Here is a 27,237-nt window from a genome sequence, read left to right as displayed (position 1 = left end):
TGCCTGCCAAAGCAAAGGTGATGTAAACACATTAAAAGTGAGAGTCAAATATGATTTTCTAGATATAACACTATCTCTGCTCTAGATAGGAAGGCTTTCACTTACAGCCAAAAAATGCAAAGCCTCCAAAATCCAAAAAGATACACAGCCACCTGAAAACCCTGTTTACTTCTCTCTGTGTCAGGTACATCAGGTGACCAGCTCTTCTGACACACTTGTATGCATCAAATGAATCAGGCCTTCTAGTTCTCTCAGTGTTTTGCCTGAGTCCTAACTTCACTAGTCACATTTGATGTTTCTGTATATCCTCCTTACAAACAGAGTAGAGCCCAAATAACCCACAGCTCCTGAACATATTCCCAGAAAACAGAAATCAGTGCAAGATCAGAAGCAGTGGTAGCGCACATATTTGAAAAACCCACATCTTCAAAACATAGAATAGAGGAGCCTACCAGAACCAAAACGATAAAAGATAACCTTGGCATAATCAATATGAAGATATAACTATACAGAGAAGTGCTACTGCAAAAGATTGAAGATGGAATTTGTGGCAAACATGCCAGCATAGCACATGTGAGATGGATGCCATTCATCAGGTGCGACCCACCATGAGCATGTTATGCCTCAATAATCAGGTCAATCAACACATTAGACTGACAACAATGGACCATTAAAAAAACGATGACCAAAGGTACATATTCAACATATATGTGCTCCATCTGATGAGTAGAACTTCTGATTTTTAGGGCCAGGACATGTTCACGGTGGCCCCATCTGATGGGTTGCCAAGACCCCTCGTACTGCCGCATTAGCAGGCAGGCATGCATGTGCCGCCAATCACATATTTAATCCTTGCACAAAGCGAAGCGCCTCAGCACATATCATTTCAAGAGGAATATCGTCATATTTTGAGAGTTGACTTCCGACAAAAATGAACAGAAGAACAACTCACCGCAGAGAATTCCTAAACCAAGACAAAACATCAATGTATAGCCAAAATAGAAGCTGGTCTGGAAGAAGCCCGACATCTTGGTCTTCACGTGGTAATAGTAGATGGAGTAAAGGTATACGTAGACAGCTGTGGATGCCGCTGAGAAGAATGAAGTCCATTGCCAATGATAGTTCTCAGCATTGAGCAAGAAATATGTACCCACAATAGTAACACAGATGGTGACAATTACGAGAATCAGGAAAACCAGTAACATAAAACCATAGACATAGTACACCTGCATAAGGAAGAACGACAAAGATGAGTACCATCAGGTAACAATGTTTCATGCAGCACACGCTGCATACTGGCATGCCTATTATTAAAGCTAGAAATATTAAGGCATTTCATCTGAGAGATTGCAGAGGCAATTCGCAGCACATGTGCCCAAATAGCACCTTTGTACCAGATATGGGCCACTCGTTAGGTGGGCCACACATGTATGCTGAATATTGACTGTTTTAATTTTTTTTTTCTTTAACCATCCTTTTCTTCATCCATGTGTGGTGAATCTGACGAGTGGATAAACCTGACTTCCAGGCCAGGACCATTCCTGGTGAGTCCCACTTGATGAATGGTCAGGATCTCAAACACAAGAACCATGTCTGAATCTCTTCAGTCTCTTTTTGCAAATTGCCTTCAGTCCTGTATTAAATATGATTGAAAAGATTTTGACTTGGATCCTTTCAGAACCTGCTTTTGTACCATTCAAAGAAAAAAAAGCGCCAAGGAAAAAGGAGAGAGGATAATGACTACCTTGTAATTCCAGAAGGATGTGAACATAAAATACATTTCAATGAATATGCTGCCGAATGGAAGCAGCCCTCCCATCAGTGAGATGACAGAAGGTGTGAGATACCATTTCTTCTCAGGAATCGGACGAGGAATGGTCTTCACACGGCAGGGATTGTTTGGAGAACCACTCCAGTTTCTGCCAACGACCGTACCAAGAAGTGCCAGAGGAAAAGAAATGAATGCCCAAATGACAAATACAACAACCATTGTCCCAAAAGGAATAGCAGCTAGAGATCCGTAGAATATGGCAACTGTGTTTAGTATGAATCCAATTCCAAAGCACATAAATGGGAAAAGGGATGCTGTGAGGACCATTGACTTTATCCAGTTTTTACCTGAAAAGATGTAATATAAGGCTTAAGAAAATGCATGAGCAATGTTCTTACAAAACAGACTGACCACTCAACCAGTCGGGTCACCCATCTTGATGATCAGCATACACCAGGTTTGATTGAACCAAAACTAATCGGGTAGGGGAAAAAAGACTTGGAAATTACAGAAGACTAATTGAAGAGAAGCAACAAAAAATGCTTAAAAATTCTAGAAAACAGGCAAGGATAAAAGCAAAAAATCAGGCTTCTCATTTAGGTTTAAATTAAAATTTTGGTTAACCCATTTCAGCGTACTTTTGGAAGTAGGTTAAAATGATCTATGATAGACAACCTTCAAAAGAGCTTCATGATTATCCCCAATGTCTACGCCTTATGCATGAAAATGGCCAAGTCAATAGACCACATGTTTATTAATTGCCCCTTCACCTTCCAGTTGTGGGAATATTTTCTCGCTTTATTCAACATTCCATGGGTTATGCCGAGCAATATTGGTGATCTTTTGACGAATCTGGTCCTTCCCGCTTCATTCAACATTCAAAGAGAAAGGCTCGCTGGTCCTTTCGACGAATCTGGTCTCAACATGAGGCGAGGCAGAGGTGGATTTTCCAAAGGCCTATCGTCTTATCCCCAGCACATGTCTCAGCTACGGCTCGTATGGAGATCGACTTTATGCCTGCACACTTCATAAGTAATGGCACGTGCAACCCAATATCTATATCTGTTCAAAACTTCAGTCATTCCACGATTTTTCAAGCAGCGATCAGTCCATGGCTCCAGAGAAGTGAGATCTAAGGGATGAGTTTTGGTTGGAATTGCATGGTGTTAGACAGAAATGGAGTTACCAGTGGTGCATAGGTGGGGATTTTAATGTGATTCAATTTGCATAGGAGAAGTCTACAGGTGGTTGGGTCAACAACAGCATGAGGAGGTTTTTGGATTGGGTGGGCAGACAAGATCTGGTGGACCATCTGTTACTGGGTGCTAAATACACCTGGTCAAACAGTCAACACAACGCTATTTTGTTGAGGCTTGCCAAGAACCATATTTAACCATCACCCGATTGTTTTGGAAGTGCCTTCGGATAATTGGGGTCCCAAACCTCTCAAGTTTGAATTGGCATCAGTCAAAATCAAGGGTTTCAAGGACTATCGAGCAGATTGATGGAGCTCGATAGCTGATGAAGGATATACTGGATTTTGTTTATGCAGAAAACTTTTGTTGAAAGAAAAGTTAAGGATATGGAAAAAAGATATTCTAGGGGCTCGTGAGGCTGAATTTGATGAAATGGCTTTTGAAATCTAGGGAGTTAGATATTTGGGAGGAATCAGGCATTATTTCAGAGGAAGATTGGGAGAAAAGGGTTGCTTTGCAAGCCAAGTACGCCACCTGGTCTAAGGAAGAGGGAATCAAGGGGAGACAATGATCAAGAGCAGTGTGGCTCAAAGCAGGAGATAAAAATACTCGCTTTTTTCATAGTATCACGAGCGGCCGAGCCGGAGCAACCCTATTAGCTCTCTAATTGTTGATGGGTAGAGGACTATGGTCAAAGACAAGATTTGTGATGCTATAGTCTCCTTTTATAAAAATCTTCTATCCAGTGATAATTGGAATAGGCTGTGTCTCTATTATCTCCCTTTCCAGAGACTATCAGAAGTGGAGGCTGCCTCCCTCAAGGTCCAATGCACAGTTGAAGAGGTGAAAGCTGCTATTGACTCGCTTGGCAACAACAAAAAAAAAAAAAAAAAAAAAAAAAAAAGAAAAAAACGTCTAGCATTTCGTGGAAAGGGATGTGATGGACTTTATCGCAGAATTTTTTGAGTGCAGTAAGCTGACGGTTGAAATTGGGCAAATTGGGCCTCCTTCATAGCCCTCATCCCCAAATCAAAGGAGCAGAACAGTTGAAATATTTCAGCCCTATAAATCTATTAGGCGGTCCCTACAAGATCCAAGCAAAAACCCTCTAAAGTCATTTTTGCAAATCAAGGAGCTTTTGCTATGGGAGAAGACAGAATCCGGATACGGCCCTTATCACTCACGAATGCATCAACTCGTGACTCAGACAGAAGAAGAGTGGTTTGGTTTGCAAGCTCGATCACCACAAAGCTTATGATCACGTTGAATGGGATTTCTTAGATTACATGCTAGATAAGATAGGGTGTGGCCAGAAGTGTAGGAACTGGGTGCACTCGTGCATTCAATTGGCCTCTTTTTCCATTTTGGTTAACAGTTTGCTAACAAGGTGATCCCCTCTCTCCATATCTTTTCGTTGTGGTTGGTGATGTGTTCAGTAGGATGCTAGCAAGGGGAGAGGAGCAAGGTATCGTCAGTGGCTTCCAAGTTGCTGATAGTGGACCTAAAATTAGTTATCTACAGTAAAATTACTTATCTACAGTATGTGGATGATACAATTATGTTTTGTAATGCATATGAGATTGCGGTGGACAATCTGCGCAAAATTTTTGTTTGCTTAGAAGCAGTTTTTGGGCTTAAGGTTAATGTGGCTAAAAGCGAAATGTTGGGAATACATGTTGCCCCTATGTTTAGGGAAGCCTGCTATCCATCTATGGGACAAGGTGATAGAAAGAATTGAAAGAAAGATAGCTAGTTGGAAATGCAGATACATGTCTTTGGGAGGGAGGCCAACTCTCATCAATTCGGCATTTTTTAATATGCCATTGTACTTCATGTCTCTTTTTAAATGCCCTTGTTCACTTCTAATGAAATAGGGATCTCTATTCTAGGTTAATTAATTTGTTTAATCATATAAGTAAAGAGGCAGTGTATTTGCTTATGGGCTGACACCAAACCCTTGCGTTCACTTCAACCCTTGCGTTCACTTCAGGGACACTACGACCTTTGCTTTATGTGGCTTATTTTCCTTTTCAATAGAATTTCCATTATCATAATGAATCATGCTTTTCAGATAATTCTAAGCAAGCTTCACAAATTTATTTGTGGGTCCCATGGTCTTTATTCTCAATCTCAATAGTCGTGTTGTTCACTTGATAGGTTGACTCGATCACACAATCATTTAGACACTTTTAACCAAATCAAATTATTAGTAACATGGGAATAACAAAACAATACAGCAGAAAAAAAATATATAATAAAATAAAATTGCTACAAATACTTGAGTTATTTGGAGAAACTTCATAGAAAACGTTTTAACACATTTTAAACAAATTATACACTCGTTATGTTTTTAGTATATACAACAACTCCTGAATGAACAAAATGTGCCTCTCTTTAAATATGGAACTTCATTGATTAGCTACTTAATGTGAAATCTTAATGAATGAGTTTTTGCAAGTTTCTCATTCTCTTGTGGGACTACCAATGAAATAAAAGTCATGCTCTGTTAATAATTGCGTTCTCTCATTTCACATGTCTATATTTGTGTAGTTTTGAGATTTATTTTCCACAGTATGTTTGAAATGAAATACCATTTTAATAGTTATTGCTTTTTCCATAGTTCTGATAAATCCCATTGCTCCGAAACATTCTCCTAAAGCTTGGGCTCTTTATACATATAGGACATTTAGTGTATCGTAACTGGCGTAGAGATAAGGCAGTGAGAGCTAGGAAGAGGATAAGGCAACTTGACATTAAAATTCTACTTGCCAAAGTAAAGACTGGTAAAGTCTATCAAAAACTTCCCTGATTCTGGTAAGTGAAAACATGGGAAACTAAAACACAAACCTATGCTAGGTAAAGATACATATTACGTATATATACAATAAATTCAGGTGAGGAAGCAAGCATCTATTGAAAATGTTAGCAAGTATAAATAGCTAGGAAGCAGAAGTCCAAGTATGAAGTGCAATTCAAAACAGAAGCAGCATGTGGGTGGAAGGTTTGTACAACTAAGGTTCCGAACCAGCACTAAACTGCTATTACTAATTCCAATCATTGGGTAGGACCAGCCAGCCACTCTGATCTTGTTTCACTAACATTGGCTGAGAGATAACATTGGACATGAAGGAAAAATTATAATCTTTATGACTGACACATAGCACCATTATTTCTAAGTGAAATCAAGTACATACCCACATTTCAAAAGTTCCAGAGTATCAACATGAACCAACAAGGAAATAAGACCAGTTTGAAATCCATACCGCCATTGCGGGAGTAAAGTCCACCACTAACATAACCCGAAATAAATGATGTAAGAGCATAACAGATAATGAAAGTTGTGACAATTGCTCCTCGTCTGAGAAAACATAATAGATAATAATTAGAAGAAACTAATCCAACAAAATGAAGAAGAGAACTAAAAAAGCAGATGTGCATACAAGAGAAACACATTTGAAAGTGCCATGCATAATCACAAGCAACTTGAGACCAGGTAAAGCAAGGGGCTATGGAATAGTAGTAGATTGAAGAAGGGGAAAGTATTAGAGGAAAGATGAACTATACATGGCAATCTCCGAATTCATATCCATCCACAAGGAGAAAGGAAAAAATCACAAATTCGTCAAGCAAAAGCGAGAAGAATTGCCATGTCTTCAAAAGAGAAGTTGCAAACATGAAACAAAAGCCATAACATCCATAGAAATAAAAGCAACACTTCGTTTACTTAAGTCAATGTCTTCCCTTACTTAGGGTTCATTTACTTAGAATATAGGCAAAATTGATAATTAGTCCAGGATCTAGCTGATGATCAGCTAATCTGGTCCATGATTCTTAGATGCAAACCGTAGATGGCCCATTTTATAACAATATACACATTTTTCCACAAACCTAATCGCACATCAAAGGTATAATCCATTTTTGGGGACGATCTATGAGATGTTAAGATCTAACTGATATGACCATTAATTTTCTTAATATATATCACAATCTTCGATCCAATGATCCAGATCAATCTTTGATCAGGTGGTTTGGTTCGATGGATCTTATTTTCCTTAAATAAAATTCCTTAATTGGGTGATTAGACCTTTGATCAACGGTTGAATTGAACCAGATCATAAATTTAATGGTCCAAATCATCATTTTGATCTTTTTCCTAATTTCTATGGTTCATATCCAAGATTGGCCTAGGGATCAAGATTATCAAGACCAGATCGCTGAAATTAACCATTTGATCTCATGATCCACCTAATGACCACCATTCACATTGTTCCCTATTACATTAACTTTAAGATGATATAATTTCCATAATTTAATTATGAGTACAACTCCATATCTAAGGCCAAGAAAGTGGATGGCTGTGATTAATTGATAACTTAGCACGTTGTGGTGGACCATCAGGCAAATAGATTATTCTAATATTCTTGTTATGGTTAGATCTAATAATTCATGTGGTTAGATCTCCTTTTGTACGTGGAAATGTGGTTTATCATGTGCACATCCATGGCCCATCATCATGAAAGTCATATATCTCATCCATCATGCATTTTTTACCACTTGGAGCATTTTTCCCTAGTAACTTGCATCAAGAGCATCGAAATGATACCCTCTGATCACGTTAGATCAAGCAAATGTGGTGCACACATGCGTGGCATGCATACACTTGAAAAAAGGAGTACGCTTTCTAAATGCACCTTCATGAACATGGAATGGTCAAGATCTGTATCTTTCTAACCACTCATCGTTTGACCTTGTAACAAATTTTAGAATAAAGCTATCAACTTGAGTAGTTCAGTGGACGACTTGGATTTTGTGATCCATGCATGTCAGACCCACATCACTGTAGCATGATGATGGAATATGTATGCTACTTAGAGCACACCTCACCCTAAATCTCTCTCTTGTAATCAAATCTCAATCCCTAGGCCAATCTTGGATCCGAACAATAGAAATTAGGAAAAAGATCAAAAAGATGATATGGACGGTTAAATTTATGACCTGATCTAATTCAATCGTTGATTAAAGGTCTAATCACCCAATTAAGGGATTTTACTTAAGGAAAGTAAGATCCACCCGACCAAACCACCTGATCCGAGATCGATCTGGACCATTAGATCCAAAATTGTGATATATCAAAAAATTAACGATCAGATCGGATGTATCTTAATATCTCACCATTCTAAAAGAAAGATCTTGACGCCAGAAAAGGATTATACATTTGATATACGGTTAGATTGTGGGAAAATGTATATATTGTTATAAAATGTGTCATCTACGGCTTAGATCTAAGAATTATGGACCGGATTAGCCAATCATTGGATTGATCTTGGACTAATTACCAATTTGGCTTTATTGTCAGTAAATGAACCCTAAGGGAAGACATTGACTTAATGTTTGAAATCTAGTCATGACAAAAAAAATAAAATCCAAAGAACGTAAACCAGATTCTAGCCATCAGATCATCGAGGAGATGATCAAGAAGCCTAAGTGGACAAGTGAAGAATAGACACTTTGGGTAAGTAGTCACTTACATGAATGGATCTTTCCCGTATGCAATACATATCATTTCCTACATACATTTGCTGATCTGTGATAACTTGATTAACATCTGCTAAGTATGCAACTACCATATATTGTGATGATTATATGAATGATAAGTAATCATTCTGAGAATTTCAGATAACTCAAGGATTGAGTCATCCCTTAAATTCTTAGGTAGAGTTCCCAATGGAACCCGATTTGGTACCAATAGGGCACCCTCCTTAGACCACGGTCAAGGTTAGGGAAGGGGTTTGGCCAGCTCCAAAGTGGGGCCACTCATTGCCAGACTACTCAGTTACACGTTGTACGTGAGAAACCCTAAGTCGGCCTGTTCACAAGATGTGAGTGCACTCCTACGAGTGATGGATTTGTGTAGGTCTCAATCGGATGGGTGTTAGCAGGCCGAACGTTGTGCGCAGCCATGGCCCTGGTAGTTCATTGGATAAACTATTATATGATAGTTGGCATATTAAAATATTTGTTTATGCACTCCATATGGTGCTTATGTTGTGAATCATGCGTACGATTATTTGTTGGGCTATTAGCTCATTCTGTTGATTGGAAAACCATCCAGGAAAAGGAAAATGGGCTGATTCTTCGTGAGTGGAGTGATGATTTTGAGAAATGCAATCCAGAAGATCTGTCAAAGAATCATTTTGTTTAAAGTTATTATTTTTATTGTATTTGAACATGGGTTGGATATCAGCCATTTCGATGCTTGATAGTTTCTTGTGGATGATGATTATTATAGTTTGGTATATTTTGGAATAATTATATTGAATGAGTGCATACGTTTGTCTTCCCATTGAGTTAACCCTCGACTCAGCAACTGGGTCGAGTGAACTCGGGTTTCCGAAGCTAGGTTGTCACAAACCCAATTTGAATTTGGCCTACCCCAAATGGATTTCAACATAACTTAGTCAATGTTTTGGAGTTTCATTTCCTGAAGCGAAACAATTGTCTACCTTCGATTTCTTGCAGATCTTCTTTACTTGAGCCATCTTCAGCTTGCAGGCCAACCCGTAACGTTCCAAGAGAGGACTAACATTGGTCACTAGCTCTTCCCAATCTCACCCTCTTGTTGCCACTACCCTTACTCAAGGATTCGTAATTGATGGAGCACTCCAGGCTCAATAAGGCTCTCCACCCCCTCGAAGACTTTCTTGCCTTCAGTAATTTTCCTTCATGAATCCTTTGGGCCCTTTTTCTTCTAACAAATTGAAATAAGTCATATACATCTTCCTCTCTGGCCCCGATAGACATGCCGACCATTTGATCCGTGCTTGAGAAATATTTAGGTTACCCTCCAAGACACTTTCCTGGATTGTAATTTTTGTGGCTTGGTTTATCGATTTAATCTCTGGCAACACTTTTGAGGCACATAACAGAGTAACCACCAACGACTCTTAAAGCAAATCTTCCTCTGTATCCACAACTTCCAGAGGTAGAACCCCATCTTCTACATTCGTAGCTTCTGCGTTTGAGACTTCTTCCTCAAGTGCTTCCAACATGTCATCGAGTATGGAGTCATCATCTAAAGCTAATCGGTCCTCCCAACGTTCTACCCTAGAGTCTTCAACAACCAGTTGGGAAGTGGAAATCCGAGCAAGGGGGATAGAATCATTAGAGGAGAGTACACAAATTCTAGTTCGAAAACCTTCTCTCGCCTCTGTAGATAACCCATGGTCAAAAGGTTGTGGAATAAGCATGGGGTATTTCACACGTGGGAAGCAGCTCCTGCGGAGGATTTTGATCACATGTCGGAGAAAACATGTTATTCCCATCAATCCCAAATTAATCTAAAATTTTAGATGTGCATTCTACATGAAAATGTCCATCTATAGTTCAAATTTCACGTTTATTAAATCCGTATATTGTAAGATCTAGAGAGTCGAACTTGCTGCTCTTGATTTTCAAGCTTTCAATAGAAAAGTGATTCCGATCAATCCAACCATCAAATTTGGATAAAATTTTCATACATATTATAAAGAAATACTAATAATTGCATATAAAAATAGATGTGCATTTTGTGAGTATTGTAAATCATGTTTTATGGTCCATATTCTATAAACAGTTAGTAAAAGCATAATTCCAACTAATCCCACCATCATATTGGGCTGAAATTTTAGCTACATATTCTATACACGTTATTAAAGCTACATTTAAGATGTGGAATCTACAAGATCTTGGCAATCAAAGTTGAGAATTGAGATATTTTTCTTGAACATAGATTAAAAATGGTTGTAACATGATCAAAACGTTGAATGAAAACCTTTAAAACCATTCTCGTCAATCATGAATCTTGATATATAGGATACCAATATGTAACATATTCAAACCACATACAAAAACACCAAAACACATTATACCACTATGTAACATATTCAAACCATATACAAAAACACCGAAACACATGTTAGAGATCAATAAAAATAAATAAATAAATAAAAGAGGATTTTTAACATAAGTTTCAAGCAAAAACAAACCTTTGGGTATCCCATGATGCTAGCACCTTTTTTTGTCCCACATAGAAAGACTACAAGAAAAAGTTGAACTTTATAATGGTCCATCTTCTTCTTAGCCTTGTGAATATGCTTACACTATGCTCTAACCTATATGCACACACAAGCCTACCTCGATCACAAAACCAATTAACTAGGCATGTCCACACAATACTCACACGTAGGGGGTGTAAATCCCAGCCCCAACGGGCTAAGATTGATCATTTCCTCAAGTCTAGAGAAGGCTTATTTTTGCCAAACCTGATGGAGAACAATTAGTGCTCACTCTTTTTCTCTTCTCATGAACCAGCTGGCCTAGGGTTTCTACTCTTGTGTAACAAGAAAGCTTTCTTAGAGCATAAAACTCGGTGGACCTACCTAAACTACTCTTCCATACTGATACACTTACAGCCTATTGCCACCTAGCTTTCTTTGGCATAGAGGGATCTCTCTAGGGCAATCTTAACAAGTTACTTCATCGACAAATAACACCCATAATATCCTTGCCACCTAAATAAGATCCTTGACCAAGTCGAACCCGTCCAAAGTTTGGACATTTCCTCATATACATCACACATGGATGTACACAACCGCCCTATCTCATGCTACCATAAACATATCCTTCTACGAACAACCTTAAGGCCCATTTTTCCAAGAGCCCACCATATTCCACAGCCATGATTGACATCCATGATGGTGCCTGGGTGGATGTCAAACGCACATCATGGTGGACCCCGTACAGCATTGTAACTTAGCATTCAATTGATTGTATCTAATCATTCCTCCTACATGCAGACACACATCCACACAAAACATCATGTTTACAGCTACAACAGAGTTATCATTATGTTGAAGCAAGATCAAGACGAATTCGGATATTTTGCATTGAAAGTTCCTAAGAGTATTAGCACTCCTTTGGGCAGCTATCTCCAATCCCTTTGAGTTTCACAAGTGTAGCATCTGCTAATGAAACAGAACAAGGCTTAGCTCATCGATGCTATCCTTAGCCCCTTAATGGCATTTTCAATTCCCATGACCATGCACCATGAGTTAAGGATTATCTACATCCACAGAACCATATACACAAGATAATCAAGGTTGTTAATTAATTTACCTAATTTCCATTATTAGTCTCCGAGTTTAACATACTAACATGACATGTATCTAGAACGCTTCTTAATGGTCTTTCGTTTCATTATCTCTTTAAAGGACCAACAAGTTAGATGCGCCCTCTCAAAAAAGAAATCAAGAACGTGTTCTTCTTGATAGATGGTGTCAAGGCTCCTGGGCAAGATTGTTTAGTTGAGGCTTTCATCAAGGATGTTGGGATGTGTTGAAAAATGATCTATTGCAGTTTTCAAAGAATTCTATGGAAGGTGCAAATTTTAACATGGGACTCAGACAAAACTTCTATTACCCTCATTTTCCAAAAATGATGAGTTATTGAATTTTGGACCAATAAGCCTAGAGGGGAGCAAGTATAAGATTATTACAGAAGTTCTTTCTAATAGACTGAAGTAATTGGTGGGTCTGATTGTGTACCCTTTCCAAGGGGCCTTCATTCAGAAGTGTTAAATACTAGAAGGGATCCTTATCGCTAAGGAGTGTTATGACTCTTGGGAAATAAGTGGAATTGTGGGATCCAATGCACCACATTAGATAAGGAGAAAACCTACAACATGTCAAGTGGTGAATGAAAAAATGCTGAAATGTGTTGGAGCAGAATGAATGATTGACCCCTCTCCAATTTGCAGATGATATGATCATTTTTTGCAATGTTGACATGAATCAAATCCAGTTCGTCAAATTCATCCTTTGGAGTTTTGAAGATGCCTCCAGCCAACAGCTCAATTTAAGAAAGAGTTGGATGGCCAGGGTGGAAGCAACACTTTGGTTGATAGTCTCAAAGTAGTTCTGGGATGCAAAGATGTCTTCATGTGTCTCATCACAGACTGGGACCCAGTCATTGAAAGGTTTGAGAAAAAGGAAACAGCTTGGTAAAGATCAAATTTATCTCTGAGAGGGTGAATTTGCTCTCACTAAGGCAACTCTAACAAAACTCCCAATCCACATTTCTCCCTCTTCAAGATAGTTAGCCTCCTGTCTTCAAAAGATTCAGCGCAATCTTCTTTGGGAAGGAGGAAGAGATGGACATTCAGCAGCTGAAAGCAGAAAACGGAGATGAGATTAGATTAGCAACATTCAAGTAAATTGGGCCCTTTCATTCAAATGGTGATGGCATTTTAGCGATGAGCAGGAACAATTGCTTACTCCTGTACAGGAGCCAAGATTATTGCCTTCAGCCTACAAGTTGATTGAGCGCTCAAGTAACTAAACACTCTGTCACAACACCCAAGACCAGTGTTTTAAATAGCTACGCTATGTAGCGTGTAGCTTACGCTAGCCTTAATGCTACATAGCTCACGAAAATAGCTTAAGCAAGGTATTCAAAATCGGTTACGTAATGGTAACGGCCATTACATAACGGTAACGGTCATAACCGTTATGCTTTACAGGGTCAAAACAGCCGTCACGGTCCCATAACGGTCCGTAACGGCCCCATAACGGACTGTAACAGTCCACTAACAGTCTGTAACAGCCCCATAACGGACCGTAACGGTCCTGTACCAGTCTTTTCAAAAAATAAAAACGGCCGTAACAGCCCATATCATAATGGTAATGGTGGTGGCCGTTACGGCCACCGTTACCGTTTTGGAACACATTGAGCTTAAGTCACATATAGCCTATGCAACATGATAATTTGCATATGCTACATGCTACATAGACCACACTACACACTATGTAGCTCACATTACAAGTTATTTTTCACTACAACGTTAAAATCAATTATTGTTTTCAATGATTGGTTGCATTTTTCTATTTTCTAAAAAATAATAATAATAATTAATCTTTTCAATACTTGTAGTAAAATAATACAAGTAACAATATTAAATCGGTTTCGTTGCTCTTTCTTTACCTTTATACTTAATCATTGCTATTTCCTATTACTTTAGGTTGTTTTTGGTTGCACCAAATATCATTCAATTTTGTTAAATATCATTATTAATCAATCTAATTTGATGCAGAATATCATGAATTGTTACAACCAAGTGCAACCTTGATTAAAAATTTAGTAGTGCAGCGTAACATGCTATGTAGGTTACGCCTCACGCTTCAAGGGGGTAAACACTACACTACACGCCATTCACTATTTAAAACATGCCCAAAACATGCTTCAAGTTCAACTTGAGCTCAAGCATTATGTCCACATCAAATTTTGAAGACCTCGTGATGGCATGCCCAACAGGTAATAAAAGAAGACAATTATAGTGCAATTACATTGTAAGAATTTATTCCAAAGACATTTTTGTAATAGATGGAAGTCGAGAGTAAAATGTTATGAATCCGCATCTTATGAAACTTAACACAACAAAATGAACAAATTCATGAATTGTCATGTCATGATGAACATGATGCATGAATTTAACATAGCTAGACACAGGCTAATAATTAAAATGAATATAACCGAATTAATTGCACAAAAGGCATAATCATATTCATAGCAAAGAAAAGTTTGATGAATAACCACCAATCAACATTATCATCAAAGCCTCATCCCAACTAACTGGGGACAGCTACATGAATCCTGCTATGCCATTCAAATAACCAACAATCAACGAAATGGTATATATTTCTCAAACTGCGAATATAATAAAAACTCAGATGGTTCACATACCCAATGTACGACATCCCAATCATAGCCAATAAGATGACGAGGAGAACAATCAACGATATGGTATATATTTCTCAAACTGGGAATATAATAAAAATTCAGATTGTTCACATACCCAATGTACAACATCCCAATGATAGCCAACAAGATGACGAGGAGAACAAGCATCGCAAGCTGAGCACCTGTACCAACCACAGCTGAAAGTACAACCAAGTTGCGAGGAGGCCGAAATACATCCCCGTGGACAAGCTTCCATCCAGACTCCTCACTCACATCTCTTTCCTGAATATGAAACAAACACATGAACATAAAGATATGAAAGGTTCGAAGAATCACATGACCTTAGGGCTACTCGCTTGTATGCAATGTTGTCAAAATCATTATCGTATCGCAAATCATAATAGGGGTTGAATCGCATCAAATCACAAATCATGTCGTAAATCATAAGCATTGTTTGAAGCATCCCCAATATCATTGAAATATCCGCAATATTATTTGTATCTCTAGCTCGGCATTATCGATAACATTGGTAGTGATACTAATAACACTAGCAGTATCAAAAATTCCATGTATCAACGATTTATCATTAAGTATCACCAATGTATCGATCTCCCAAATGTATCGCCAATATTTTCGACTGTGTAAATTCCAGTGTCTCTTGTATCGCCAATATTTTCGACTTTGTAAATTCTAGGTGTCTCTCGTATCACTAATATTTTCGACTTCGTAAATTCCAGGTGTCTCTTGTATCGCTAATATTTTCGACTTCATAAATTCCAGATCTTGTATCACCAATATTTTGGACTTTGTAAATTCCAGGCATCAGCAATATTTCGATAATATCGCCAATGTATCAATATTACCAAAAATCTGTTCATTAAAAAATGTTCATTCCAAAATTTTTTTTATGGCTGCATTGTTTGTTTGTTTTTTTTTTTTTTTTCGCATGCACACACACTCACGCCTTAGTGGAATTTCACCACCTATGGGTACTCGAACCCTTGACCCGATGTTGAAACTCTTGAGAGTCTACCACCTGAGCAAGAGTTTATGGCCGCATTGTTGTATGATGAAATGCATGTTTGTATGTGTGTATATGTATGCACACAAGGATGGATGGATGTGTGTGTGTGTGTGTGCACGCATGGATGGATGAATGGATCATGCATGTGTGATTGTATGTATATATGTGCATGGTTGGATGCATGGATGGATCCGCCATTTTCCCCATTTTTCCCTGTGTCAACAATACATGCTTTTAGGCAGGAAACTTATTATTTGATTCCTAAATATGAAAATATGTCTTTTTCGCTATTATTTGAATCTTAAATATGCAAATATGTATTTTAGCATCTCCTGAAGTTTCACTGAAAATTTCCACCATTTTCCCAACGTTTCCCCACATTTCTGGGAATTAGCATTAACAACATTGTTTCTGTATCCCCAGCTGGCAAAACTTGTAGCAAAATCGATACTTTGAACGCTAATCAGAAGGTTTTTTTATATATATAATTTTCTTAAAATTTATTTAAAAAAAATAAAATCATCACTCATCCTTTTACCATCAAATGCACCAAGTAATACTAATACCATGTCATGATAGTGATAAAGGATTCTTATCTTTCCATTTTCTTTATCTTTTTTCTTGTCTTTCACGAAATTTTCCTTTAAAAACATACAAAGATCTTTCAATAATTTATGTTCTTGTTACCTCTATTGAATGTAGTATCATGTTCGAAAGGCAGCATTTGCTTTTGTAGATCGACCAAAAAAAAGATATTTGATTTATAACCATCGTTCCACAATACATATAAATCAACATGATCATAACCATTTATAAAACCATTCCAAATCAATTTGGTGTTTCAACCAGTTAAGAAGTAAAAAATCATTAAAAAGGCTTCATCATGATTTAATGTTAAGAAATCATTAAAAAGGCTTCATGATTTGATGTTGAAGAGAATATATATTATTTAATCTCTTATAAAGAACAAAATAAAATAATTTACCTTTTCTAAATGATTCTTAAAGCCCCCAGCAATTTAAAAAAAAAAATGAAAGCCAAGTGAAGCTTAAAATAGAAGAGAATGAGTATAATTTGAATCGTAAATCATAGGATTCAAATCATAGAAGTATTCGCATGGAAAGGGATTCAAGGTTGTATTAAAATCATTTTCCTTGAGATTCGACTCAAATCGTATATCGTAAATTGAAATCATAGGATTTTAACAACATTGCTTGTATGAAATAATTACAAGGAGATTCAAGATGGAATAAACTTAAATCCACAAACTTTGGGCTCATTTGGCATCTCTACTCTAAAATCTAATAAGAGCTACTCTAATAAGCTATTTTTGTTCAAGCTCTTGTTTTTAAATAAGCTCATTTGGTAAAATCATGTTTTTTTTTTTAGTTTTTTTTTTTAAAAAGTTGTTATTGGAAATAAGCATGTTTGATAAAACGTTCAACTAAGAGCTTTTTTAAAGAGTATTTGATATCATTTTAAAAGATTACAACAACTCCATTATAAAAGCAATCCAAACGGTTGTCTAAGTGAGTCTCACCATAGATTGATTGTGCCACCACATGGAAAAAAGAATAGATGGCTACAATCTTCATGTTTAAGACATTTGGGTCGTCCATTATGTCGAACATTGGATGTGGATCGTCCATCAAATGGAGGCCACCTTTGATTTGGATCATCCATCATGTGAGCTAAACCTTCAAAGTGGGCCCGTCTATCATGCGAGGCCTGTCTTGGATGTGGATCATTCATTATTAAGGGTTGACCTTTGATGTGGATTGTCCATTACATGGAGCCCACCTTGACATAGGCCATCCATCATGTGAGGCCCACCATCAATGTTAATTGTCCTTTTTTTTTTTTTTTGGTTTTATGCGTACTACCCGTCACGTGGAGTCCACATTTGATGTGTCAATCACGTCAGCCCCACCTTCGAAGTGAGTTGTCCATGTGGGGCCCACTTTTGATGTCCACCATCCATCGTGTGGGGTGCACCTATGGATCATCCATCATGTTGGAACACTTTGAATATGGGTCGTCTAGCATGCGTGGACCATCCATTGGGTGGGGCCCAGTTGATGTGGACCATCCATCACAAGAGGCCACACTTTGATGTGAGCCATCCATCATGTGAGGCCCACTCCATCCATTACGTGGGCCACCTTGATGTGGACCATTCATCATGTGGGCCTACCTTTGATGTCAACCATCCATGCTGTGGGCCCACCTTGAATGACAATCATCCATCATGGGGGACCGACCTTAGATGTGGACCGTTCGTCAAGTGGGGCCCACTTAACATGGTTGGTCCATGCTGGGACACACTTTAATGTGTCATCCATAATGTGGGGCCCGCATTTGATGTGAACCATGCATTATGTGGGCCCACCTTTACGCGGACCATTCATCATGTGGGGGCCACCTTCAATATGGGTCGTTCATCATGTGGGCCCACATTTGATGTCCACTGTCCATCATGTGGGTCCCACCTTTGTTGTGGACCATCCATCATGTGAGGCCCACTTGATGTGGACAGTCCATGCGAGGCCACATTTTAATGTGGGCCATCCATCATGTGGATCCCACCTTTGTTGTGGACCATCCATCATGTGGGGCCCAACCTTCAATAAAGGTCGTTCATCATGTGGGCCCACCTTTGATGTCAACCTTCCATCATGTGGTCCCACCTTCAATATCCACCATCCATCATGTGGGTCCCACCTTTGATGTGAAGCATCCATTGGGTGGGGCTGCTTGATGTGGATCGTCCATCATGTGGGTCCCACCTTTGATGTGGAGAGTCCATTGGGTGGGGCCGCTTGATGTGGATCGTCCATCTTGTGGGGCCACACTTTGATGTGGGGCATCCTTCATGTGGGGCCCACCTTTGATGTGACTATGCATTATCTGGGTCCACTTTAATGTGGACCATTCATCATGTGGAGCCCCACCTTCAATATGTGTCATTCATCATGTGGGCCCACCATAGAGAGATTATAAAGAGAAGAGAAAAGAGCAAGATAGGAATTACTTAAAAAGTTTAAGGACAAACTTGTCCAAAAATTAACCAAAAATGTCCACCCGCTTTAGCCAAATAAGCTCTTAAAGAAAAAGTGACCTCCCCAGCACTTATTTTTTAACTGCTTTTTTGCTAGCTTCTAAAAAAAATAAGTGGTAAAATTAGAGCATTAGCAAACAGTCTATTTTCAAAATGTGAGCTTGTTTTTTTAGAATAAGCAAATAAACCCTTGTTAGTAGAGATGCGAAACGACATCTTCCAAGAGAGGAAAATAAAAAAGATGAAAGTTCAAGCACACAAAGTTGAGATAGTGTCACCAGAGTCTCTAGATCATCATCTTCATGAGCATATTTTGCATAGTCATTTCTAAGAGTCCGCATCAATATCATTGCTACCAAGCCAGTAAGGAAGATGACCATCATGAAAGAATTGAAAATGGAGAACCAGTGAATCTGCACAGATCCAAACAGTTTTTTTACATTTTTAATAAGTTGCCTTTCTTGCCCCAAATTACAGGTACAAAATTCATAAAATAAAGGAAGAAAATTGAAGCACAGAAAACCATAACATCCAATGAAAAATTAGTATGTCTTTAAAACTGTGAACTTCAGTAGTGGCATCTTAACAAGCTCCTCAACAGTTTTCATATTGGTACAGCAGCATATAGCTATACCATAATGAAATTGATAACATAACATAGCAAGCTGAGTTTCCAATCCCACATGACACCGGTTATGCCAGTCATCAGGGAAGACAGACGCTTGCGAGAAAGGAAAAGGGAGAGAATTACCTGGTGCTCAAAAAAAGGGTGGTCCAAGTAAACATCAAAGCGTCGTGCAAAAGTTATATTTGTTGGAGCCCATTTGACAGAATATGTCAGGTCAACTGTTTTCCCAACTTCCAGAGGTTTAGGGCTGTCTTGAGTCAGATTGACGTGAATAATCTGCAAGGAGTGAAACCTTATGTCAAACCCAAAATCAGCTCATGATAAACTACTATTAACAACCCCTAGGGACCATTGGTTAGAAGCCACGGACCTGATCTCCATTGTACCTAACAATGATAGTCTTGTGAGTTAAAAGTAAATGCTTGTTTTCATTGCTTTTATCAGGACGTCGATCACCAACAAAACCTGATCTCCCACAGACATGTAGCAGATTAAACACAAGCATAAAGAATCGGATAGAACACTGGGAGGACCGAAAAAAAAAAAAAAGAGACATTGACCAAACATTGATCCATACATACCCCATAAAGGCAAGTCATCTGCAACATGTAATCAGCATATCCAGAAATGGAGAGGAGAAGAAATGCACAGAATAGCAGAGTAAGAACTCTTAGAAAAAAAAAAAGGAATTTAGGGAAACAGAAACCACATCATTCAGTAAAATATAAAACATGAAAACAAAAGGATTAGCACATGCTCAACTCCTATAGAATGTAGGAATCAGATGAAAAAAGTCTGACAGGAAAGCAAGAACATAATCAATAGCGTACCCATGAAGAACTCAAACCAATATGCATTGTCAATGGCATCCCTGAACTGCTGCACCTTTGAGGAGTCCAATTCGAGTCGACAAATAAGGATCCGATCAACATTTTCTGTCAAGATAAGTTGTCAAATGAAAATAGAAATCAGGGTCATCTTGGACGTTGCATTTGATCATCTTGAAGTCATAGTCTATCATACCCAATGGACAAAAACTGAAAAGGTGAAAAAGATAACAAGGATTACATACTCTGAAATTTAATTTCAATCTGGCTGTCGATAAGCTCATTTCCACCCAAAACTTCACCAAGTCCACCCCATTTGTGAGCCGGGTTGCTGGATGAATGGCAGAATGGAAGACTGTAATAGTTATATGTTTCCTGAGGATTGTTGTAAGGACCGACCTTGTTCACCCAGAGGGTAACAGGGTCACCTAATTGATACTGCAAGAAGAAACCATGAAAACTGTTAGTTAAAGCCAAAGTATTCATAAAACAGCTTAATCATCCAAATATTGGAAAGAAGAAAATAGTACACCAAGATTTGAATAGAGAAGTATGGCAACAAGACATTTAGGCATGGTTGGTTGCAAATATCTGTGTCATATCGGCTGATGCAGCTGCATCATATTCTTACTCGACAAGGGTAGAATGGCCCACTCCGACATTCAGTAGGCATATCAGCCCATTCCGACCCATGTCAACCAATAAGGGCCTTATCCGAACCAATTTGCCCCTGCATATCCCACCCACCACAACCTCTAAGAGCCTAAGAGGCTTTTTTTTTCCCCCACTTTTCGTCATATTTTTCATGTATTTTTTTAGTTCAATCCTACATTAGGGGTGGCAATGGGCTATGCAGCCTAGCAGGCCCGGTCCTCTAGGGCCAAGGCTTGGGCTCCTAAACTCAACCCAAGGGCTAGGCCTCAACATGAAATCTAGGACCAATGCTCGGGCCTGGCCTGGGCCATTCACCTTGGTCCAATCATCAAGTGGGTCACCATTATTTTTCAATTTTTTTTGCTTCTTGTCACATTTTTCATGCATTTGTTTTAGTTCAAGCAAACATTAGGGGTGACAATGGACCAGGTGGCCTAATCCTGTAGGGCCAAGGCTTGGGCTCCAAAGCTTGGCCCAAGGACCAGGCCCAAGTTTGAAATCTTGTCCCAACGCCTTGGCCTGTTTGCCAAGTCCAATTATCAAGCGGGCCACGTAATACCCAAAAAAAAAAAAAAAAACGGATGGTTTAAAGACACTTGTGACTTGTAAGTGATTTCCATTCGATGTACATATGTAGTTTAAAGAACTCTAAGATCCAGAGTCATATGTCAATTATCAAAACCATTTATATGATGGGATCATCATGGATGGAGGGAATACTCCCAATAATTCCTTCGATTGGACTATTTCAAACCTTTGATCATTTCAATCTTTACGTTATAAGGCCATCCTTGGCATGGCCTCGCCCTATGGGTCCTAGGCCTTTTTAGCCCAACCCAAACCAACCCAAGGCTAGGCTATGGCTAACCCTAGCACAGGCTGTTTCCACCCATAGTATAGATGAAGGCTAGGATCTTATTTTTTACAAGATTTATGCCTATCTTGGAGATTAAATCAAAATATTTGAGAGTGATTTGATGAATTGAATGGGAGGAACTCATTTGATAATCATGAAAATATATCAATTAGAATAATGCGAATTAAGCAAATAAATTGCGATTTTTACATAGTAAAATTAGCACATATTGTATGCTTCTGGAAAGTTGCCCTTTGGACCCTCCCAGTCATGATCTTCAATTGAGTTGGGATAATAAGCAAATAATTAATAATAACATAATATTGTTTACCATGTTGCACTAATGATATTTGTGATTGAATCATAGATATTTTACTTCAGGAGGTGTTGTGGTGATTAACTCATTGATTGTAATTAACCTATCTAATAGACTATTAGATAGCGCTTCAGCTAGGGATGGTTTTCGCTTGTGAAAGTGGAAGCTTTCTGACAACACATTTGGGGTTATCATTATGTATCGGAAAACCGATTAAGTTCTTGTGGGACAAGGTAATTGAACGAGTGGAAAGGAAGCTTTCGTCTTGGAATCGCCAATATTTATCCTTCGGAGGTCGCTTGTTACTCCTCAAAGCAGCCCCTTGTCTAACTTGCCGGTATACTTCATGTCTCTCTTTAAGTGTCCTAAAGCGGTTTTCGATAGGATTGATAAAATGGGAGGAGATTTTTTTATGGAAAGGAAATGAAGAGAAGCAGAAATTTCATTTACTTAATTGGAAAGAAGTTTGTAAACTGTTTAGTGAAGGTTGGTCTGGTTTAAAAGATTTAAGTACAATGAATGTGGCGCTCCCTGGTAAGTGGCGTTGGAGATTTGGAGCTGAAGAAGGTAAATTATGGAGGGAAATTCTGGTTTCCAAGTATGGTATTCAAGTAGGGTGCTGGAGCATTAAATCTTCTTCTCTTTATTGGGCTTCGTATGTATGGAGAGCTATTGTTTCATCCGAATCTTTATTCAGACAAGATATTTCTTTTTCGTTAGGTAGGGGGAACCGAATTCTTTTTTGGTTGGATGTGTGGTGCGGGGACCGCCCATTAAGTGAAGATCGATCTATTTTGGTGGAGCAGTGCATCTCTTTATCTACTGGAGCTGTTGTATCGACTCCTCAGTGCAGAAAAAATTTATCGGAAGAAGAGGTTGAGGATTTCACCGCTTTGTTGGACCGCTTGAAGCTTTATGTCCCGTCAAGCCAAGAATTAGACACAATGGTGTGGAAGGTGCATAGTTCGGGTGTATTCTCGGTTAGCTCTTTTAACAAAATGATGTCCAAGCCGATTACCTCTTCTGCTTTTCCATTTCTACATTGGTATTATTGAGCTCCCCCGAGGGTTGCAGCCTTTCTTTGGTTGGCAGGTAGAAAAAAGGCTGCCGACTATTGATAGTTTGCAAAGGAGAGGAATGGTTAGTCCAAACATGTGTTCGATGTGTTCTAGGAAAGCAGAGACTATAGATCATCTGTTCATCCATTGTCCTCTTGCGAGAGAAGTTTGGGATCATTTTCTCTCCATTTTCCAGCTTTGTTGGGTCATGCCAGAGTCGGTTGACCAGCTGCTTTGGGCTTTGCAAGGAGGAGGTGCTGGGAAAGAGTAAAAAGTTGTTTGGAGGCTGATCGCGTTGGGTATTTCTGGTTTTTGTGGAAGGATAGAAATAGTGCGCGGTTTCAAGATAAGAAGCCTTTACTTGAAAGAATTATTTTTCTGGTTTATTTCTTCAGTTTCGGAGTGGGCACCATATGTGCAGGATGCTTGACGCAAGGATGGACGTGATGAGGTCGATCACCGTCTTCCTCAAGGGGATAATTACTCCGAATCCACGGAGGTTCTTTGGACTCCTCACAGAGATTCCTTGAATCCACGAGAGAAAATAGAAAATAAAAATAAATTCTAATAAATTTGAAAATAGATTAATCGATGATAAAAACGAATTTACAATCCTTTAAATAGTGATACCAAAACTAGGAAGATGTTTTAGAATCAAACTCAAACTCAAACTCCCTGAAAAATGTGACTTACTATAAATAGTAGACGGTCATGATTTCTACTAGACTTTATGGTTTTCGGCCAAAAATAGTAAGTGTCTAATTTGGTCTAACCACGTTATTCTCCTTATTTTTCTAAGCTCTTTTCATGTCGGGCACGACTCCCAAAGCTTAAAGGATCAAGAGTTATGATCGAACTAAAACTTACTATAAATGATAAAAACGAAATTAAAATGGACTTTCGACCGTCGATCTGTTGAAATCTTGCAAATTTGGCGGGGGCAACCCGGTGTAGCGGGGTTGGGTGGCTAAAGTAGCTTCTCCTATCCCACAATCATATATGGTACGTCGAATAACTCATTCCTGTTTGCAAGATATGCTTGTTTTAGGGTTCTGACGGTCCTAATCACTTCCGCCTACGATCGGGCCTTCTCTGGTCCATCTTGGACATGAAAGTGTCCACGACCCGCTCTACATCAATGCTAGATCTGCAGATTTGTCTTTTCTGTTCTATTTTTTGGTTGCTTTGTATTCTTTTCCGCTTTTGCGGTTTTCTTAATAAATGTTTTGTTGCCTCTCAAAAAAAAAAAAGTCACATTTATGGAAGGATAATAAAATTTTGGCAATGGCAGAATCCCACTTGTGATGCTAAAATAGAACCCAGAAGCAAAAAGTTGTCAGAATTCAAGTCAGTTTCTAAGATGTCAGCATTGCATTATCGCAATCAAACACAGCAATCCAATCAACACTGCGTACATATACCCCGGAATGACTTCAATAGCTCTCAAGCAAGCTTCATCCAGCATGTTGCCCACAAAAACTAAATAAACTTATTTTTAAGTAGACATGCAAAAGGGTTGTGCCACTCCCAGTCCTCTAAGAAGCATAACTATACCACACAAAATCCTCTATATTTTTACAAGTCAATGGAACATCAATTAAAGAGGTCACCTATCCTGTGCACATTGCTACTTATCATGTTCTCCTCCAAAACATTGAAAAGTAACACAATGGTCCAATAAATGATCCAGACCATCAGAGGATCCCACTGTGGAGGCCACTGTACAAAACTTTAAATGAACTACACAATCTCAGTTTACTAATCGATGGACCTTTTCCCATCAAATGCAGACCATCGGAAATGTTCTTTGCCACCATCCAATTAGGTTGTTGATTAGGACAGTTAAGACCGTCCATTCGTTACCACAGTCAAGTCCACTGGATGAATGGTACAGACCAATTTTCATCGAAGCACATGATAACTACCCATGCCTATTGCACAGATTAGAATTCAATCGCATTGAACCACAGCTAAAATTCAAAAGAAGAAGAAGAAGAAAATGCCAGCAAAAGCACTCCAACAATCCAAAAGATAAAACAACAACAAACAAGCACAGAGCATTCCCGATTTCTAAGAAATTCCGAAAAATCTTCTACTGATAACTACTGAGAAAGTGAAACGAAATGACAATATACAAAAGAAGAAACGGATCTGACAGGAATTATATATGAAAAACTCAAATTCCTTCTTGCAGTAAAGGATCTAAAACGACGTTTACAAACATCCCTAACCAGATATAACTAACCCTAGCCATGACTCTCCGGAAAAGACCTCTCTCTGAAGCCAAAGATCGAACAGAAGCTATGCAATCCCTAGAATTTCTACCAGACGATTCTCTAGATCTGATCGAAGCTGAAATCAATTGCGAGCAGAAGATTTAATGCCTATCTGATAGCGATTGAGCCAGCTAAGGTTAAAGATCGAAGCTGATCCCTTGAAATAGAGAGATTGGTAGAGTTTGAGAACGTACCTTGTGATCAGATTCGAGAGCGGTGGAAGGAGCGGCAGAGATGATGAGGAAAATGAGGAGGAAGACGAGAGAGAAGGATCGGACGGTGGAAGGCATCGCTGTGGATGACGTGGCGTCCGATCTGCCGTTGTAGAGGAGTCTTGCGAATGGAAAGAACGACCTCAGGAGGAGGTGAGGGAGGAAGATCCTGGTTTTTCTCCCATCGGATGCTTTATGTCATCCTCGACCCAAGGATTTAGGGTCTACTTGGATTTCTAAGTTTAAGGAAGTGGGGCCCATGGTTCAATGATCCAGACTGTTGATCTGTTTGGTCCCACCATAGATGGCCCATATACCTAAAATCCACTTGATGAGAGAGTTTATAAGAATTTCAGCTTGCGGCCTGTAAATAGCCAGTTGAGAATGCCATGACCGTCGACCTTCAATTGAAACAGGGCAAAAGAGTGGCTAAGATCTTCTAACCTGGGAGATTCTGGGGCAGGTGAGGACTAACAAAACAACGGTCTGGATCAGTGAATCATGGCCCAGTTTCTGCAAAGCTTAAAAACCTTTAATGCAGTGCCAACGTCCTTGAAACGCTCCGCTCCTGTTGGCGAGTTGACGTTCGGGGTGGCATCCTCCGGAATCAGCATTTTCTTGAAACGTTGGTCTTTCGGTCTTATCTACATCGTACTGGGCTTAGGCCGGGTATCGGGCCCGAGGTCCAGACTCTTGCTTAAAATGGAACCGGTTTATACACAGAGGTGCGAAAGTGCAAAAGCCCATGAGGCTGGCCAGCCCATTAGAGTTTCTCCCTGGCACCATAAACTCAAAACTCTAATCTCCTCGAGCGGAGGCATTTTCATACTAGGGTCAAGTGGGGTGGTAAGTGGGATGTAGGGGCACACTCGGGGTGGGTGGCTCGCAGAACCCATGAATTTGGGAGTCGTGTGAGGCCAGTGGCTCATGTAAGGCAGAACCCATGAATTTGAGGCCCACAAGGGGGCGGAACCCATAGATTTGAGAGCTACGATGAGGGTTCAACCTATGACCTAACCCAGGAATCTAAGGCCTGGACTTTGAGATAAATGAATTAATTCAATATGCTTTATCAATTTAAGCTTTTAGAGCAGATGGTTAATTGTCATGCATTAAGTCATGCGTTTGAAACTCTTCATCAGGAATGATTATCCATGAGGATTCGACCGAGGACTTAACCCATGAATTTGAAACCTGGGCTATAAAATAAAGAAATCCCATACTTCATACTTGTTATGAAAATATAATGAGACCGGCCTGGGCTTTCTGGGCTGGCACACCCTGCAACTTGGACCCATGGAGCCTGATTGTGTATTTTACTTCAACCTGGTCTACAAGATTACAGGAAAACCAAATCCCATGTTTATCCCATTAACCCACGGGCCTAAATGTCAAAGCCCAGCCTGACTCATCTTGCCAGCCCACTCTGACAATTAAAATAATCATCTTGCCAGCCCACTGACAATTAAAATAATCTGCATCCCTGAACGTGACCACATCATGTGGGACTTAGCCAATTTCTGACTTCCTTGATGGTGAGCTGATGAGAGAGTCCTCAGACGTAGCTTTCCTTGCTCAAAGTGACGTAG

General features: G+C 39.2%; 1 protein-coding gene across 1 annotated transcript; it reads right to left on the bottom strand.

Annotated features, from left to right (window-relative positions):
* On the bottom strand, positions 1–26,126 carry LOC131234390 (transmembrane 9 superfamily member 1-like). Its single transcript, XM_058231229.1, has 12 exons — positions 25,631–26,126; positions 20,522–20,714; positions 20,280–20,384; positions 20,031–20,048; positions 19,820–19,914; positions 19,573–19,725; positions 19,100–19,234; positions 14,855–15,021; positions 6,231–6,325; positions 1,745–2,118; positions 953–1,226; positions 1–347 (listed from the first exon to the last, which is right to left on the bottom strand). The coding sequence occupies exons 1-12, from the start codon at positions 25,724–25,726 to the stop codon at positions 280–282; spliced, it is 1,773 nt and encodes a 590-aa protein (XP_058087212.1). The 5' UTR covers positions 25,727–26,126; the 3' UTR covers positions 1–279.
* Between the last annotated feature and the right edge of the window lie 1,111 nt (positions 26,127–27,237).

This window comes from Magnolia sinica, chromosome 19 (genome assembly GCF_029962835.1).
Source record: "Magnolia sinica isolate HGM2019 chromosome 19, MsV1, whole genome shotgun sequence".
Taxonomy (NCBI): domain Eukaryota; kingdom Viridiplantae; phylum Streptophyta; class Magnoliopsida; order Magnoliales; family Magnoliaceae; genus Magnolia; species Magnolia sinica.
Note: the sequence above shows the minus strand (reverse complement) of the source record. Positions and strands in the feature narration are given on the sequence as shown.